Source organism: Castanea sativa, chromosome 10, assembly GCF_040712315.1.
Source record: "Castanea sativa cultivar Marrone di Chiusa Pesio chromosome 10, ASM4071231v1".
NCBI lineage: Eukaryota > Viridiplantae > Streptophyta > Magnoliopsida > Fagales > Fagaceae > Castanea > Castanea sativa.
Genome location: NC_134022.1, coordinates 30,852,184 through 30,868,232, shown reverse-complemented (window position 1 = coordinate 30,868,232; position 16,049 = coordinate 30,852,184). Strand labels below are relative to the sequence as shown.

Below are 16,049 nucleotides of genomic sequence, written 5' to 3'. Positions count from 1 at the left end.
GAAAAACTTCTCATAGGCAAAAATCGAGTATGCATGTGTCCATATCGTCCATGCACATTGGTGTTATTATTGCTCCTCTTTATATCCACATCAACACTTTATCTGTAATGCACTAATAGCGGTTGAGGCAACTCTTGGTACCTTCTTTGATATTATATCAAATTCCTTTTTCTTGCAAAATTACTGGTCTCGCAGGCACACCTCATCTGATAATGGTCAACTAGTATATCCCATCTTCAATCAAATCATCAAATTCTGGTTTCTTCCCATTGATGATGTCAAACTACTTTTCTTTTTGGGCATGACCGAAACATGATTGTTGCACTCTTATTTTGGAATTCTCCACTGAATCATAAACAAAGACAAAGATCTTGAAATCATTAGAAAGGGACAAATGAACCTATTTAATGGAGAGCCCTTGAAGAATGAAGCCCCATTTGCGCAACTAGTCAACTTTAAGAAAACGACACTCCAATTGAGAATGTAGGACCCTGTCTCTAGTTCACTTCACTTGAACGCTTGCTGGGCAAAATTCTGTCCATTGCTTTACCTCTTCAAAAACTGTTCAAAAGAGCCTTTTTTTTTTCTATTTGTATTCACTACCAACAGTTTTTCTTTTGTATGTTCGAAAATTATTGGAAAGTGAAAGTTGACCTTCTGTTGGATTCTGATGGCTCTGATGTTGGGATGAGTCTCAGCCAAAATAAAAACGTCTTAAATAATTGCATAGCCGGATCAACATTGCATTTGCAATTTAAGTGCCAATTTTTTTATATTGTGAAATGTATTAAGGAAATGCCAGTTGTGTTTGGGACTTTATATGGGCTTCTGTACTATATAAGTAGGTCTCTTTACTTAATTGCTTAAGCTTTTGGCTGGCTACTAACAGAAAGTACATACATCATTGTGAATGGAAGGCATAACTCAGGTAGGTTTTCCTTGCACCATGAAAGGCATGTGCCAGTTTGGTGTCTCTATGTGTGCGTGTGTATGTGTGTGTGTGTTTGTGAGAGAGAGAGAGAGAGGTTATGCCAATCCATTATATGAGCGACAGCTAATTTTTTTGGTAAGAAGCAATAGAAAAAAAAAATCTCACAGAACATTCACTGATATATGTTTTACAAATTGGCACAATTCTAGGGATATATATCGAGTCTTGAAGTAGGGAGCAGAAAAGGGAGAACTTTATAATCCCAACCAAAACAGCACATTCAATACACTCAAATACAACCAACATTCCTATAGAAAAAAAAAATACACGTTCACTATTATATCTGTTACAAGAAAGTGGCACAAGGCTATGGTTATATATCTACTCTTGAAGTAGGAAAACAGAAAGAAGGAATACTTTACAATGCTAACCAAAACAGAACAGTAGAATGGAGAAAGAGAATTGAACAAACAATTGAAAACTTCTTACAAAGGCATAGATATTAGACAGGTCTATTCTTCCTCCTATTTTGTTTCTGTGTTAAGAGGACTCTTCCCTAAATTAGATGATTTCCCTTCACTCTTTGGAGTATGTGATTGTGGTGTCCTTGGACTATGTGGTCCTCTTCCACCAGACCGAGGACTTAGCTCCCCTTTTAGTTCACCAACACGAGGACTATATGAGGCACGTGGGCTCTGAAAGCTTTTGCGGTCATTTGATGGTGTTGCTGTGGAGCTTGTGATCTTAGGACTACTTACATGCTTAAACTCACCACGGCTTCTTGTGATAACTTCATCAAAAATCTCTCCTTCACCTGCAAGGGAAGCTCCAGCACCCAGCTCTGCCTCCTGTTTGGTGGACATCAAATATGCAATGAAAATGTGTAAAAAAATTTAAGCAGTACTAGTAGGATTAGTAAGGACTCATTATATGAGAGACTAAAGTAAAGATTTAACTTCCAAATTTTTGAGAAGAAAAATTTACCGTTGCAAGGTTAAATGGTAAAGCTGGTGCCTCTTCATACTCTGCTGCATCCAAGTCCTGAAGATGAGCACCTTTGAAAAACTTGGGCAGAAAGTACTGCCTAACTGGAACCAAAAGCATGATCAGCAAAGGAAACATAACCCCGGCAATTGGAATCCACGTAAGTCCAAAACACATAAGCAAATAAATTGTTTGGAAAATGGTGAATGTTGCAATTGACTTGAAAGGCACTGTTTCCACAAAAGTAGCATGGTACTCCTCAAGGACTCTGCAGGAAAGAAATTCATTTTATCTTAGAGATATTGAAGAAAGATAAATATAAATAAGCTAAGGGAAAGGATTTAAAGTTGTTACTTGTATCTTCTGCTAGGTGCTGTGAAGAGCAATAAGATTCTTTCCCAGAATTGGTTGCCGGGTAAATTTTCAATGGCCATGAATGCAAAGTAGCCCCAAAGAACTGAGGTGGGGATCTTTTTGAGTAAGGGCATGGCTGCAACACATCCTCCCACCATTGTAGCTTGAAGTAAGTTGCTAACACGCTGTTCCTTCACCTCAACAGGCAATAGATCATCTATTTCCTTCTCAACATCAAATAATGTCTCATCAACTGGGGCATCCATTTGCCCCGTACTAGTAGCTGCTTGAATGGTTGATTCTTTTAATTCCTTTAGTCCCTGATAAAAAAATAATTCACATTATTAGTTTAAGCAGGACCTTAATACTGTCTTATCTTGACTTTGATGACTTAAATAATAAAATCAACGATTTAAGTGAAGCCATTCACTAATTATCGGTGCATGCTCAGTTAGAAGATTAATTAAATCATGCAACTAAAAATTTTCAAGCCTATGAGCCCCTTTGAAGTCATTACTCATTAAATGAGAATGATTAGTCATAAAGATATGCACATGTTGTGCCATATGAGCCTAATAGTCCTTTGTCCCCTGGATTATATCCTTGAGGATATCATGATTATGATTTCGTGGCCTTTGCAAGAAAACAGCATAGCAATCTTATAACATGAAACCTAAAACCCATGTGCGTAAATACCTTACCTGAATTGAGGCCTCCTGGTAGACCAAAGGGGTCTGCATCTGATGATAGGCTTCTTGCATATTCCCATACAGCTGTCCCAAGCTAGCATTTTTTCTGATACTTCCGCGTGCTGCTTGAACAAGTCTATTGCGAAGCAACTGCATAATAACCAAATTAACATTTACCATGAAAAAACATAAATAACCAGAAAAAGAGCAATATCTACTGCCATATATACAAAATAGCATGTTCTGAAAAGGGACTTTATGGATAGATTACCTGATGTTTAAGGGTAGCCAAACTCTTTGTATGCATTGGAGATTGTGGGATAACTCCATTTGATGGAGGGATACCAAGAAGACCACACAATAAGGTCTGCCATCAAGAGTATTCAATATATCACAGGAGGATGAAGTAGAAATTAAAAATTAAGTGTATTCTCAATGGAAAGTGAGTAGCAGGACGAAGTTACATACCAGAAACCCCAACAGAAGTAAGTCATAATGGTAAGAAGATGGTTTTCTCAAATTAAATTCCTTCTGTTGAGCTAGTTGAGATGCTACACTGTGGTCAAAATAGTAAAGCACTGCAATCATTGTTGCAGGAATGAAAGCTCCAATTATGTAGAGAACAGGAACATCTAGCATATCCTGTTAGGTTCAATTGTAAATCATCCAATCAATCTTCTATCCAGACAGAATACAACAAATCTTCTTGTAATTACAAAACTTGTGAAACATACCTTAACGACAGTCCAATTCTGATACGCACCAGGTGACCATGGATTTGGGCTGAAGAGGCGCCGTGGGATCCCTTTTGGAACACTGCCAGATGGTATGTAAGAAACAGCTGTCCAGACTACAACCATAAGTGGTACACCATAATCTGCTATTAGGCTTCGAAGCCCACCTGTCAAACAAGTTGGAAATCTTTAATTGATAGAAGGCAATACATTTACCACAACGTTTTGAGAGTATTGAAGCAAATTTCTCTGCAGAATTTTCTGATACAGCACCAGCAACATGCAGAATGAAGCTTTCCGACTTACCAGACCCATACCGCCATGACCTTGCCTTCCGACTTTTTAATGCTGTTAGCAGAAGGCCAAATGACAGAACCAAAGCAAACATGCCATTTGCAAATCTCCATGAAGGTATGAACTCAGTTAAACTTGTATTTTCTCCCCCTGGGATGCGAAACTCATATACTAGCCCCTGAGAAATCAAACAACAAAAAAAAAAAAAAAAAATTGGATTCTAAAAATAGTGAGAAGTCACGCTACTGCTTACATCTAGATAAAAGAAAGTTGAAATAGTATATGACACTGCTGTGAAAGGTTTTAATAATATTAACATTTTGTGAATTCCCGGAACAACAGAACAAAGGAGTAGAAAAACAAGAATCAAGTTACAGAATTCTTACTTTTATAGCTTGTTGCATAAAGAGCATTGCTATTAGTAGACCAAACAATTCTCCCGCCACACGAGTAAACCTATTGATAATAGAGCATGCTCCTAAGATAGCCAGTAATATTAGCAGGAATGATGTCCAGACACATACCCTGTAAACATCAAATGATGAGATAAGTTCTGTGAATTGTAGAATTAAACCAGAGAATTCAAAGAAGTATCGTGGAAATCCGTGTCAAAGACTTCAACATATATAGTATCTTTCCTTTTACAAGATCTTGAACACATTGCTTACCATCCACTCCATGCCAGAAACAAATTCCGACCCAAGTCTGATCTCTCTTTAGCAAAATTAAACATGAATGTATACATAATCACAGTTGGTTCTGCAACACCTAATATCAACAAAGGTTGACCTCCAATGATTGAGTGTATAATCCCACAAAGTGCAGTGGATGCTAAGGTTTGCACGGCTGTCAGAACTCCCTCTGCAAGTACCAGGTGGAAAATATCATGCATAAAGTTTTCAACATAATTTTCATTTTGGCCTTAATAATTTATCACGTTCCCTTATTCTCTCTGGGATTCTTTCTTTTTCCAATGCTTCTGTCTAATCAAGATGAAAGCTTTAAGCTTCAGTGGTGTAACTTTGGGGAATTATACTGTATCTTTTTAACATAAAGAATATTCTACTGCAGATCTAATTAAAGAGACTAGTTTTGAAGTTTAGGTGTACCAGTGTTACTCTCCAGTTGTTCACCAAATGAAATGACTGGTATTGCTGAGGCGAAGAATATATATGTGGTGGGAGCCAGAATCCTGAAAGCAATAAAATTGTGTCATCAAGACTGTATTAGACTAAATCATAAATAGTCAACAACATACACAAGGAAGTTTATGATTGGAAACGATCAATTAAGATAGCATGTGAGTTTTACCTATAGCCTGCTCTTATGCCACCAGTCCAATCTTGCTTGTAACACCTTAATCTTCCTCTAAGGTCATTCCTGATTCCTTCAAATGGTACAAATGTCTCTTCCATGGTCCTTTCTTTGTAGAATTCAGTCAATGCGTGATCTTCCTTATCTAATGGCTTCCAAGAGAAAGAATAGCCTCAAGGACTAAAAACACTCAAGAGGGTCAAGTATAGAGGCAGTTTCATTTGTGAGAATCAAGTCAAGGTGTACGAATCAATTACATGATGTGGGATTTCCTCAAGTTCTAGACTTCTAGTAAAGGTGTGAAAGACTCAAAACAAGTGGGCTTGATTCAAGAAGAAAATGTGTTCATGGTTTAACAAACATGGCAAAGTGCATGATTCACTGCCTTTCAAAGACCAAAAAAGTGATAAGCAGTGTCACTTGTTATGAAGCTTCTAAAGTGCAGAGAGCAAGAGTAGTTTAGGCAGGTTGATCACCAACTAGAGCACCCCAACATTCAGAAGTGCTTCATGGTATCAACGTGTGGGCATTGAGAAGAGAGGGAAGGTCCAAATATATTAGCTTAAAAAAAGGTGTTGTACAAAAGGGGAGGTAAATTTTTTGGTTAGACAGCAAAGCGAGCCATAAAGGAATTTTTAGTGAATCTCACTGCCTTTGCTAGGAATACAGATCATTTGTCTTCCAAATCCTTAACACCTCATTCACCTATCCTTTTGATTGGGCCACGTCAGCAACTCAGCGTTCACATTATTAGCTGGACCCACTAGAAAGTAGAGACTGTCTCTTCCTGTCAGAATGTAACCTCCCTTAGGAAATTATCAATAATGGCACTGTTAATTGCAATGTCCAAATTAAACCAGTTAAAACAAGTTTTGAAGCTAACAGGTTCCTTGAATTTGTACTTTGTACTTCGATAATAACACTGTAGGACCAATACCCACCTCTGATCTTGCCACGTCTGCAAGGTTGCGGGCAAAAATCGAGATGGGTATTATACATTAAAGTGTTTTGAGTAACAGTTTTTAGTGTTTAAACAACATTACACGTATTTCTACCCACATGTATTTTCAAGAAATACAAATAACATGATTAGAACAATATTACCAAACGACCCCTAATTGTTCAATAAATCTCGATACACCATTTTTTTCTGCAATAAGTTATATGACAAGATATTAATAATAGATGATAAAATAATGTAAATAGTCCAATATATTGAATGGGGGTGTTTACCTATTAGATCTTCAGCCTCCCCTGCTCTCAAATGGGGGTGTCTTCCTCTCCTTGCGGCATACCATTGAGAGTGGATGCTGATACCTTGAATTATTGAACCTAAAAAAAAGGCTTAAAAGAGGTGAAATATGAAAAGGTGGCCTCGGGAGCAGGCAGTCTCAGCTTGCGTAAATTACAACAAAACAAGTTGACCTAATTGTTCCACTCAATTATTCACTTTTCAATTGATTTTAAGTTGCATCAAATAATACTATATCTTTAGCATTTTCCTTTAACTTAATTAGTTGACCGAAATGAAGGTAGAGGCTAAGGAGTGATGTGAATTTTAGTGATATTGAATTGTACACCATGTGCTTTGAACAACTCATCATTTTATTAGCTACCTTACAGAACCATTCATTCACAAAGCCAACAAATAGGTTTCCTTCTATGAAGTATGAACAACGATGCAATATTCCTTCTAAATTTTTATTTTTTTCAGTTTGATTTGAGGGCCCCTAATTAACATTTACATAGAATAGTAGCTTAGCTACTACCCTAGCCAAAGTTTTATTTTTATGGTGGCATATATATATATATATATATATATATATATATGTCACATTCTTGATAAGCCAATTTTTTTTTTTTTTTTTTTAAAACTATATCACAACCCTAGTCACGTCGAAATTATACATATATGACATTACTTTGCATGCTTTATGTGGGGCCAAGCAGATACATCATGGCCGTATAAGTTATGATCATGTAATTTGTTTTGTAACATTATATATATATATATATATATATATATATAGATATATTTTATTATAGTATTTTTCTATCATCGAGAGATTATAATTATGATAAATGAATGGATGAAATGAATTCACCGGCAATAACCTTCAATTAGTTAAATGTTTTAACGGTGGAGGATAACTTGTATTCAACTTTATGTGATGTGGAAGTAAAAGTGTGAAAAATACGTAGCGTGGTGAAATTTTTATTATAGTGTACCGTGTACGGTTCTTGAATATAATCTCTATATTATATAAATTTCCTAGCTGTAACTTAAAGTAAAAAACCTTATCTTTTTGATTTACTAATGGAATATAATATGAACCTCAAAAAAAAAGAAAGAAAAGGGAATATAATATGAAGGAACGAGGAATTGAAGATATTATTCATCGGGAGAAAATAGTGAGGATGTCACATAATGCCTTAATGCATTTATTATTCCATAATTTTTCATTTTACTATTAAGAGAAGCAACTTCAGAGGAAATAATAATAATATTGCTGATGAGGACAAATAATTGTATATAATAACCATTTAGTCATATGTAGTACGTACATAATAATATATAAACAGGATATTTTTAAGGCCACATATTTCTCAAATATTTCCCATCAAGCATTCTATATATCTTTCCATCTTTCTCTTCTTCTTTTTTTTTTGAAATCAAATGAGAATCCAAAATCATTTGCCTAATTTTGAGAATATCACTTTGAGTTTGAGTCAAACGCATACACATTGACAATTGGATTATAGTTGTAGCTAGCCAGCCCTTAATATTAAACATTTGGAGTAATGTACTGGCCATGAAGGGATTGCCCGCCATTCTTGATATATTCTATACAAGCCGTAATCTTATTCACCCTAGGGAAAAGAAAACTTTTTACATAAATAATATAAATAATTATGTTCTTACTTAATTAGGCCATGTGCTCTCTTTATTCGTTTCACACTATCATTCCTACAACCAATACGATTAAGAATATCAGAGTCGACAAAAACGATGATTTATTTGCAGAAAACAACAAACAAAAGAGAACCCCATTAACATTTTGTATCTTTCAACTTGAAAAGAAAGTCTTTAGCAAAGGCGTCACTTGTTGATTCAAAGGGATCTACCAACTACCAACAATTATATTATAATGTTGCCCATACATATTAATTAAAAGCCTATACTTGGTTAGATGTGATATTCATTTTTTTTTTCCCACAACTATGACTTGGTTTACTTCTCCCAAAATTAAACACTATGAGTTGGTTCGCATAATATTTAGATTCTGCACCCATTGGCATAGGAAAAAGCTAATTAGGGCGTCCTTTATTAAGTTTTTGTTTCTGATAGTTTATGGCTTTATTCATCTTAGAATGTTCCAGTTTTTTTTTTTGGTACAAAATTGAACTCCAATAAACCCATGTGCACCCCCCCCCCCCTCTAGAGAATATATCTGAAAAGGTAGTAATGTATTTGTTGCCTCATTTACAAAGAATAACCTCTCTTAAGAGAACCCTAATTTTGAAAAAATAGATCCTATATTTTGATTCCCAAAAGTTTAGAGATAAACAGTCTAAAGAACATTGGGAACGTAAGAGTTTACAAAATTATAAAGGAAAAGACCATGAATAAACTATGGGGTCAATTAGAGATTACCAATTGCCGATCCCTTCTTGTTACTATGTTTCTCTCTTGCACTCTAGTTTCAAATTTCATACAAGTTGTTAATTTTCAATCAAATTAATAATCCTCCCAAAGAAAATAAAAGTTAAAAGTGATTGGAAACTTATGGCCTGTTTAGAAGTTTAGAAAAGAAAGAGAGTAGAGAGGAGGAGAGTAGTGGGGAGAAGAGTAGAGGAGAATGATTCATCTTTACCTTGTTTGGATATTTTTAAAATTAGTAAGAGAGAAGAGAGTAATTAACCCTTTCTATTGCTTGGATGTTTTAAAAATTAGGATGGAGAGGAAAAGAAATGATTTAAATAGACAAATTTACCCCTATTTGAAGATAAACTTGTAACATTGGTTTATGATTAATTTATTAGTTTTGTAAAGTCTTGAATTTGATTATCATTAGTACAAATCTTAGAATATGTTAGTGATTTTTTTTTTTGGAGAAGCATAAATAAAATTTTTAAAAAATAAAACAAAATAAAGTATATACCTAAAAACTAAAAAAAGAGTAAAAATCCTCGTCTAGACCCATAAATTTTAATTACAAAAGGGAAAAAAAAAATAGAGAGAGTTTAGAGGATGAGGTAGATGTTGCTAGGGCTTCCATGAGCACGGTAAGCACAGTGAGGCTTGATCTTTGCGGCAGATCTCTGAAACGGAGCGACCGGCAATGAGATCTGGCGGAGGCAAACGTCATAGTTTGCCGATCCTCACTGGGCTTGCCATAGTTTGCATCCTGTTTCGACCAGTGAGGTTCGTCTCTCTCCACTAGTCCCCACCAGACCTCAACGACGACGCCTTTGACACCGACGACTGATAGAGCTTTGAACGACTGCGCCATGGCCTTGCGATGCCAGACTTGGCCGCAGGTACTAACGGAGTCAATGGGGAGAGTGACGAACACCGGCGATCCTAGCCTCCGGCGTTGTGGCGAGGAAAATTTGTGGTAGAGCTCATACTAGATGTGTTCATTTTCGCCTTTGTTGTCCGGAGAGATGAAGCCGTCGGTGCCGGAGGGTTTGGAGGAGTTGAAGCTGAGAAAGCTAAACAACAATGAGATTCAATTTTTTTTTTCTTACTCCTTAAATTTTCTCAGGAAACAAACAATAATTTTTTAAATAAACAATTTGTAATTTTGTTAATTTAAAAAGGGTAAATTGGGGAATTCATTTGGTCAATAATTTATCTACTCTACTCTACCTCCAAATCTCTCCAATTTGGAGGAATTAAAAATGAGGGGTTAGAGGTAGTTGAAATCCCTCCAAACTCTTCCCCTTCCTTCCTTAAAAAACTTCCAAACAAGGTAATTAAATTACTCTCTCTCCCTTTACTATACTCACCCTCCTTTTTTTAACTCCCAAACAGGCCATTAATTATGAGATATGCCAACCATAGGAGTCAATCAAAAGATGATCGTACCCCAAACTGAAAACCAGGCCTCTAAAGAAGATCAACTCATGCAAATAATCACCACAAATGACTTGGCTACCGACCTATGATCTCTTTCTTCAAGTCACTCAAAAAAGAATAAACAAAAAAACTACTTATCTTACTATGAGATGATCATTGACCTATGAATCCTTCCCTCCTGGTCAGTTGACCACTATAGTCACCTTCAAAGGCAGTGCTCACTAACTCCATTCAAATCAACATTTATTATGTCCAATAGTTGTTGAACTTGTCCCATCTGCCAATAGATTGAGCTACTTCCCTCACACATCGATCCCTTCCATCGGCTTGAGTAGATGACTAACCTAGGTCTACTGCGAGGCTTTACGGTAACTTGTCACTATATATGGCACCCCAACAATTTCCGTTATGCTGAATCAGGTACGTAACCTCACATAAAGCAGCAAAAAAAAAAAAAAAAAACCCTCACATGCTGAGATTCTACCATTTTCATTTGTCAATTTTAAGGGTGTGCATGAGTCGGGTTGAGACGATTTTTTGACCCAACCCACCATAGTGGGTTAAAAAAAATCCAACCCAACCCAACCCGACCTAACCCACATGGATCGGGTTGAATCCAAGGAAGTTAATACCGTACCGGAGGCTATACTGGTTTGGTCAGTGGTACGATATATTTCAGGTACCAGTCAATACCGGTGTACCGTTTCGGGTTTACAGCTATTTTTTACTATTTTATACAATATACAAAGTTATAATGATTTTTTTTTATAAACATTTAGTTATAATGATTATTTTATTGGTATGTTTAATATTTTATATAATACTTTAGAGTAAATAAAGAGAGGTTTTTTTTGGTCTAAAAAAAAGAGAGGTTTTTTCATTACCAACACTTATATTTTTCAATAAAAAGTGTTATATTCACAACATTTTTCACAATACTTTTACAAGAATCACATCAAAATTTTATGTAGAAAGTTGTTGCTAGTTCTAATTTGAACCTACCGCTAAAATTATTTTTTTACTCACCAATATTTGCTAATTACTTAAAATTTATTTTGAAAATATTATGAAAATATTGTGGTAGTATTTCTAAGTGGTTATTTCTTATTCTTATCCTTTCTTTCATCCTTACGTTTACTTTTTTTTTTTTTTTTTCTCTTGTTTTTTCTCCACCACACACCTATATATACCCATATTCCAGAACCTCCCATCTCTCTTTCTCCTCTTCTATTGTGCTTCCTTTTTGTTTTTATTTCCTTTCCTCTTCGGCTCACTTCACACACACATCTCTATGTTTGCATTTTTGTTTTTTTATTTTTTTTCTTCTTCATCTCACTTCACTCACACACACAGTTGGCAGAGAGATTGACCTTCGTCTAGCTTTCTTTTCTTTTTTTTTTCTTTTTTTTTTTCTTGTTCTGATTCACTTTGTTGTTACAATGGAGCTTAGATAGGCTCTCAAGTTCTTGATCTGTTGTTTTTGTTTTGATTTTAGATTTGTTTTGATTTTAGATAGGCTTTCATTTTTCTCCTTCTTTCTGCTGGGTTTTCTTGGCTTACTCAGAATCTCATATTTGCATTTTGTGTTTCGGCCCAATATCCATTTACCAGCCGAAACAACCGGATTTCGTCGGTACGGCCGGTATGCGACCGGAACAGCCGGTATTTTTTCCGGTACGAAACAGGGGGTGTACCTATACCCGTGCATTGGCTAGTGCCGGTACGGTACGGTATCACCCACACTGGTTGAATCCATGGGTTGGACTATTTTTCATTTATTTTATTACTATTATTATTAAATTGAGCAGAAAAAAATATATTCCACTTGTCGCTTGAGTTGATAAATAAAATATACATAAACTAGTATTCCAACTTAGTTATAAATAAAATATATCCAACTAAGTTGATAAACAAAATATACATGAACTAGTATTCCAACTCAGTTATAAACAAATAGGACTAGAGTGGGAGAGTGGGAGTGGGAGGCGGCAGAGAGAGAAATAAGATTGTTAAGGTTTGCAAGGTAATTGAATTTTATGTAGGAAGAGTCGAATAGGGGAAAAATTAAATAAAAAATAAAAAATTATTAATTATATAATATATTTTTAAATATATTATTTAAAATTTAAATATATAGGTGGTTCGGGTTAGGTTAGGCGAGTTTGTGATTGTTATGAACCGAACCCAACCTGACCCATTATCAAAAAAATTTGCATAACCCAACCCAACTCACCAATCCCTAAAAACTGACCCAACTAGCATCGGTTTTAGTGGGTTGGTGGGTTGGTTGCACACCCCTATTTGTTATACTGGTTTATTGGCTTAATCATTGGAGCTTCCTTGGAGTTTGCTAAAATAAAATGGATGTTTCTTTTTCTCAACAATGTATTCATTAGATTGCAAGGATTCATCACGATTTAGTCTTTGTCAAAATCCTTCTTGTGGTTTTGGCTCTATTCTGAAACTTTACTCACTTACCATTTTTTGTTTCTAACACTTTGATTATTTTGGTAGAAAAATATTTTCTTGAAAATATTTTGTTTTCTTATGTTTGGTTGCAGTTTAAAATTGAATTCAAATTTTATTTCCCCCTTTTTAGCTTGCATAGAAAGTTATTAATATTTTTATGTAAGTGCAGTGATTGCAACAATAGTTGTAGTGACATTTTAGGCGGAGGCAATAGTGGTGGTAGAAATGACAATGGTGGTAACGATAATTAGTTATCATTATCACCATTGCCATTTTTGCCGCCACTATTGCCTCCATTTTGCCCTGCCCCGTAAAGGTGGTGGGGCGAGGATGTGGCAAGATTTTAACCCCGCACCACTGGGCGGGTCGGGGATGGATTTAAACATTTTAAACTCACCTCGCCTCACATTGATAAGGGTTAAATTATAATATTTTCACACCCTAAAACCCTAATATTTAAACAAACATATCATCAGTTTATCTTATTCAACCCAAAATGGCTCTTTGCCTCTTTTTTTCCTCTAGCAAGGTTGGAAATAAGATACCAATTATAACATTTTCTTTTGTATTTAATTTATAAGAAACAAATTTATATACTATTGAATTATTGAATTTTTATTATGAGATTTTTATTTTTGTTATGATATTGTTCTGTTAAACACTTTGATAATATTATTCAATTTTTGTTAAAAATTAGTTTGATTTGAAGGGATAAATATATTTGTAATTTCAAGTATATTTTTATTAACGAAACAAGTTTTATTAAAAAAATTGTAATAGTTGTGAGCAAATTGACAAGAAGTAGAGTTTTCTAGGGTGGGGCGGGGCTTCGTGGGGCCCCAAGGGGTAAGAATGGGGCAAGAAAATTTTCCTCGTCACGTAGGGTGAGGGTGGGAATGGGGCAAGACAAAACCATGCGGAGCGAGGGTGAAGACCCTATCCTTCGCAGTTTGGATCTTATCCGTCCCATTGCCATCTTTGCGCCTTTGCCACAAATACTACTATAACTATTGACAATGAGTCAATCAGTGGTGGATGATCAACAGGATTGTGGGGGGGGTTGGCCCCCCCCCCCCCCCCCCAAATTTTTGAAAAAAATTAAAGATTTTTTTAATAATCCTAAATAATTTGAAAATTTTTAAATGAACCTTATCATTTTGGCCCCCCATACCCGATAATACACACACACACACACACACACACACACACACACACACACACACATATATATATATATATTTAAGAAAGTCTAAAAATAAACATAACTTTCATTTAAATAGAATACAATTTGTAAATATATATGTTAAAAAATTACAATAATTAAACATTTAGCATCTTTAAAAAGAACACATAGGTATTTTAACAATTACCTTAGCAAAATAAAAGGAAAAAAAAATTCTAATTTTCATCCCAACACATCTAGGGCTTACTTGTACCACAACAGTAGAAAAATTGAAAGGTCAAAAGTTTTGTTGATTCGTCATACCACCAAGTCCCCACACAATTGCAGAACATTTTGCTCTTAGTGCTTTAACAAGTGACTCTCTCTGACTACATTGGCATTTGCCTTCTTCTTCTTTTGTCCTTTTAGTTCTTTTCCTTTTCCCACTGCTGCTATAGTTTTGTGTTTACAATATAAAAAGTAAAAGTTTTTTGTGACTAGACTAAACAAAAAATAGTGAAAGACAAGCTTGAAGCTTCCGTAAGCTCCTCACCCTTATACAGTGCTCCTATGTTCCTTTATTTTTCATTTGTTTTGTTTTGATTTCTTTATAATATATTATTTGTTATTATAATAATTAATATATTATATACCGTATGACATTATAATTTATATATGTACTTGATTAGTTTGATTAAAATATACCATATATACTACTATATTAACATGTATTTAGTTGTTTATAGTATATATTGAGTTATGAAGTATTGTACATTACTATTTTAGATTTCATACACACAAATTTTTTTTTTATACATGGCCCCCCAAAGATAAATTCCTGGCTCCGCCACTGGAGTCAATGACACAAAGGAATGGAAAAGGTAGATACACAAGGGAATGGCAATAGGGAAAACATTTTCTCCTTTGAGTTACTTTTTGTTGATTTTGGAAAATGTTTTTTGTTAACCACAAGATTTTATGCATCCAATGTCAGAAAAATGTTGAAAATATTATCAAGAACATATTTTTCGTTGAAGAAAATTAAACGTAATAATGAGTGCATTTTTATGAAATTTTTAACAAATACTTTGTAACCTTTTACTGTATAGGGTTACACCTTTTTTGCCCTTTTAATGATTTCATAAACTTCCATACCTAAATAATAGTTTGATTATTTTCAGAGAAACAAATAATAGTACCAAAATAAAACATGTCAAATTTGAAATAAAAAAAGCTTTCCCAAATCCAAACTCCTTAAATATTTTATATCCAAAATCAACTCAAATCCTATTTAAAATTTTCAAACCTGTGTTATTTATATTTAAAAAACTCAAACCTGTTGGTTCAGGTTATCTTGAGTAGAGTTAAGCGTATAGGATTAACTTGAGTTAACCTTTTTTTTTTAAATTTTTTTTATTTTACAGAAACTTTAGTTAACCTTAAATTCATATAAATTGACTAAATTTTAAGTTGGCCAAAAACCTATTGCAACCCTTCTCTTTTATCTCAATTTGGGACCGTTTGTGAAAAAATATATGACATTAAGTGATGATGTCGAAAAATCACCAATAAGCTGCACACACTCCCAAACCGAAACAACGCCTACAAAACGAAAAGAGAAGACTTAACAGAGAGCACCGGTATGGTGCCGGCCAAAAACCCTCTGAAGGTCAAGTCAGAGCTTTTTCACAACCCTAGAGTGCCAGAGTTAAGTTAATAATGCGTACCTTGATTTATGAAGGTTTGGAGGTTTTTATAGTAGTATAAGGCCGAATTTAATGCCTTGTTCACCAAGTTCTTTCCTTCTAGAGTTCCTTTCCTTATAGGAGAATTCTTGATCAACAATGCAGATCGTAGGACTTTCTATGATCTAGAATTCTATTCATAATAGGACTCTTAGTATTAGTCGTGGGGCGCAAGTATGCCTCACTTAAGAATCCTTGGATATTACTTAACATTCTAGAAACGTCAAGCAATACTTGATCCGTCGCCTCTTATCCCGTCGACCTAGCACCGTCACCTTTATATCATTTGA

General features: G+C 34.8%; 1 protein-coding gene across 1 annotated transcript; it reads right to left on the bottom strand.

Moving 5' to 3' along the window:
• Window positions 1-1,165: 1,165 nt before the first annotated feature.
• LOC142613724 (boron transporter 1-like) lies at window positions 1,166-5,957 on the bottom strand. The gene is made up of 12 exons (XM_075786195.1): window positions 5,298-5,957; window positions 5,096-5,178; window positions 4,655-4,847; window positions 4,373-4,511; window positions 3,999-4,164; window positions 3,693-3,859; window positions 3,427-3,600; window positions 3,230-3,325; window positions 2,971-3,108; window positions 2,270-2,589; window positions 1,916-2,183; window positions 1,166-1,779 (listed from the first exon to the last, which is right to left on the bottom strand). Exons 1-12 carry the CDS (start codon window positions 5,399-5,401, stop codon window positions 1,456-1,458), a joined length of 2,172 nt encoding a protein of 723 aa, XP_075642310.1. The 5' UTR covers window positions 5,402-5,957; the 3' UTR covers window positions 1,166-1,455.
• Between the last annotated feature and the right edge of the window lie 10,092 nt (window positions 5,958-16,049).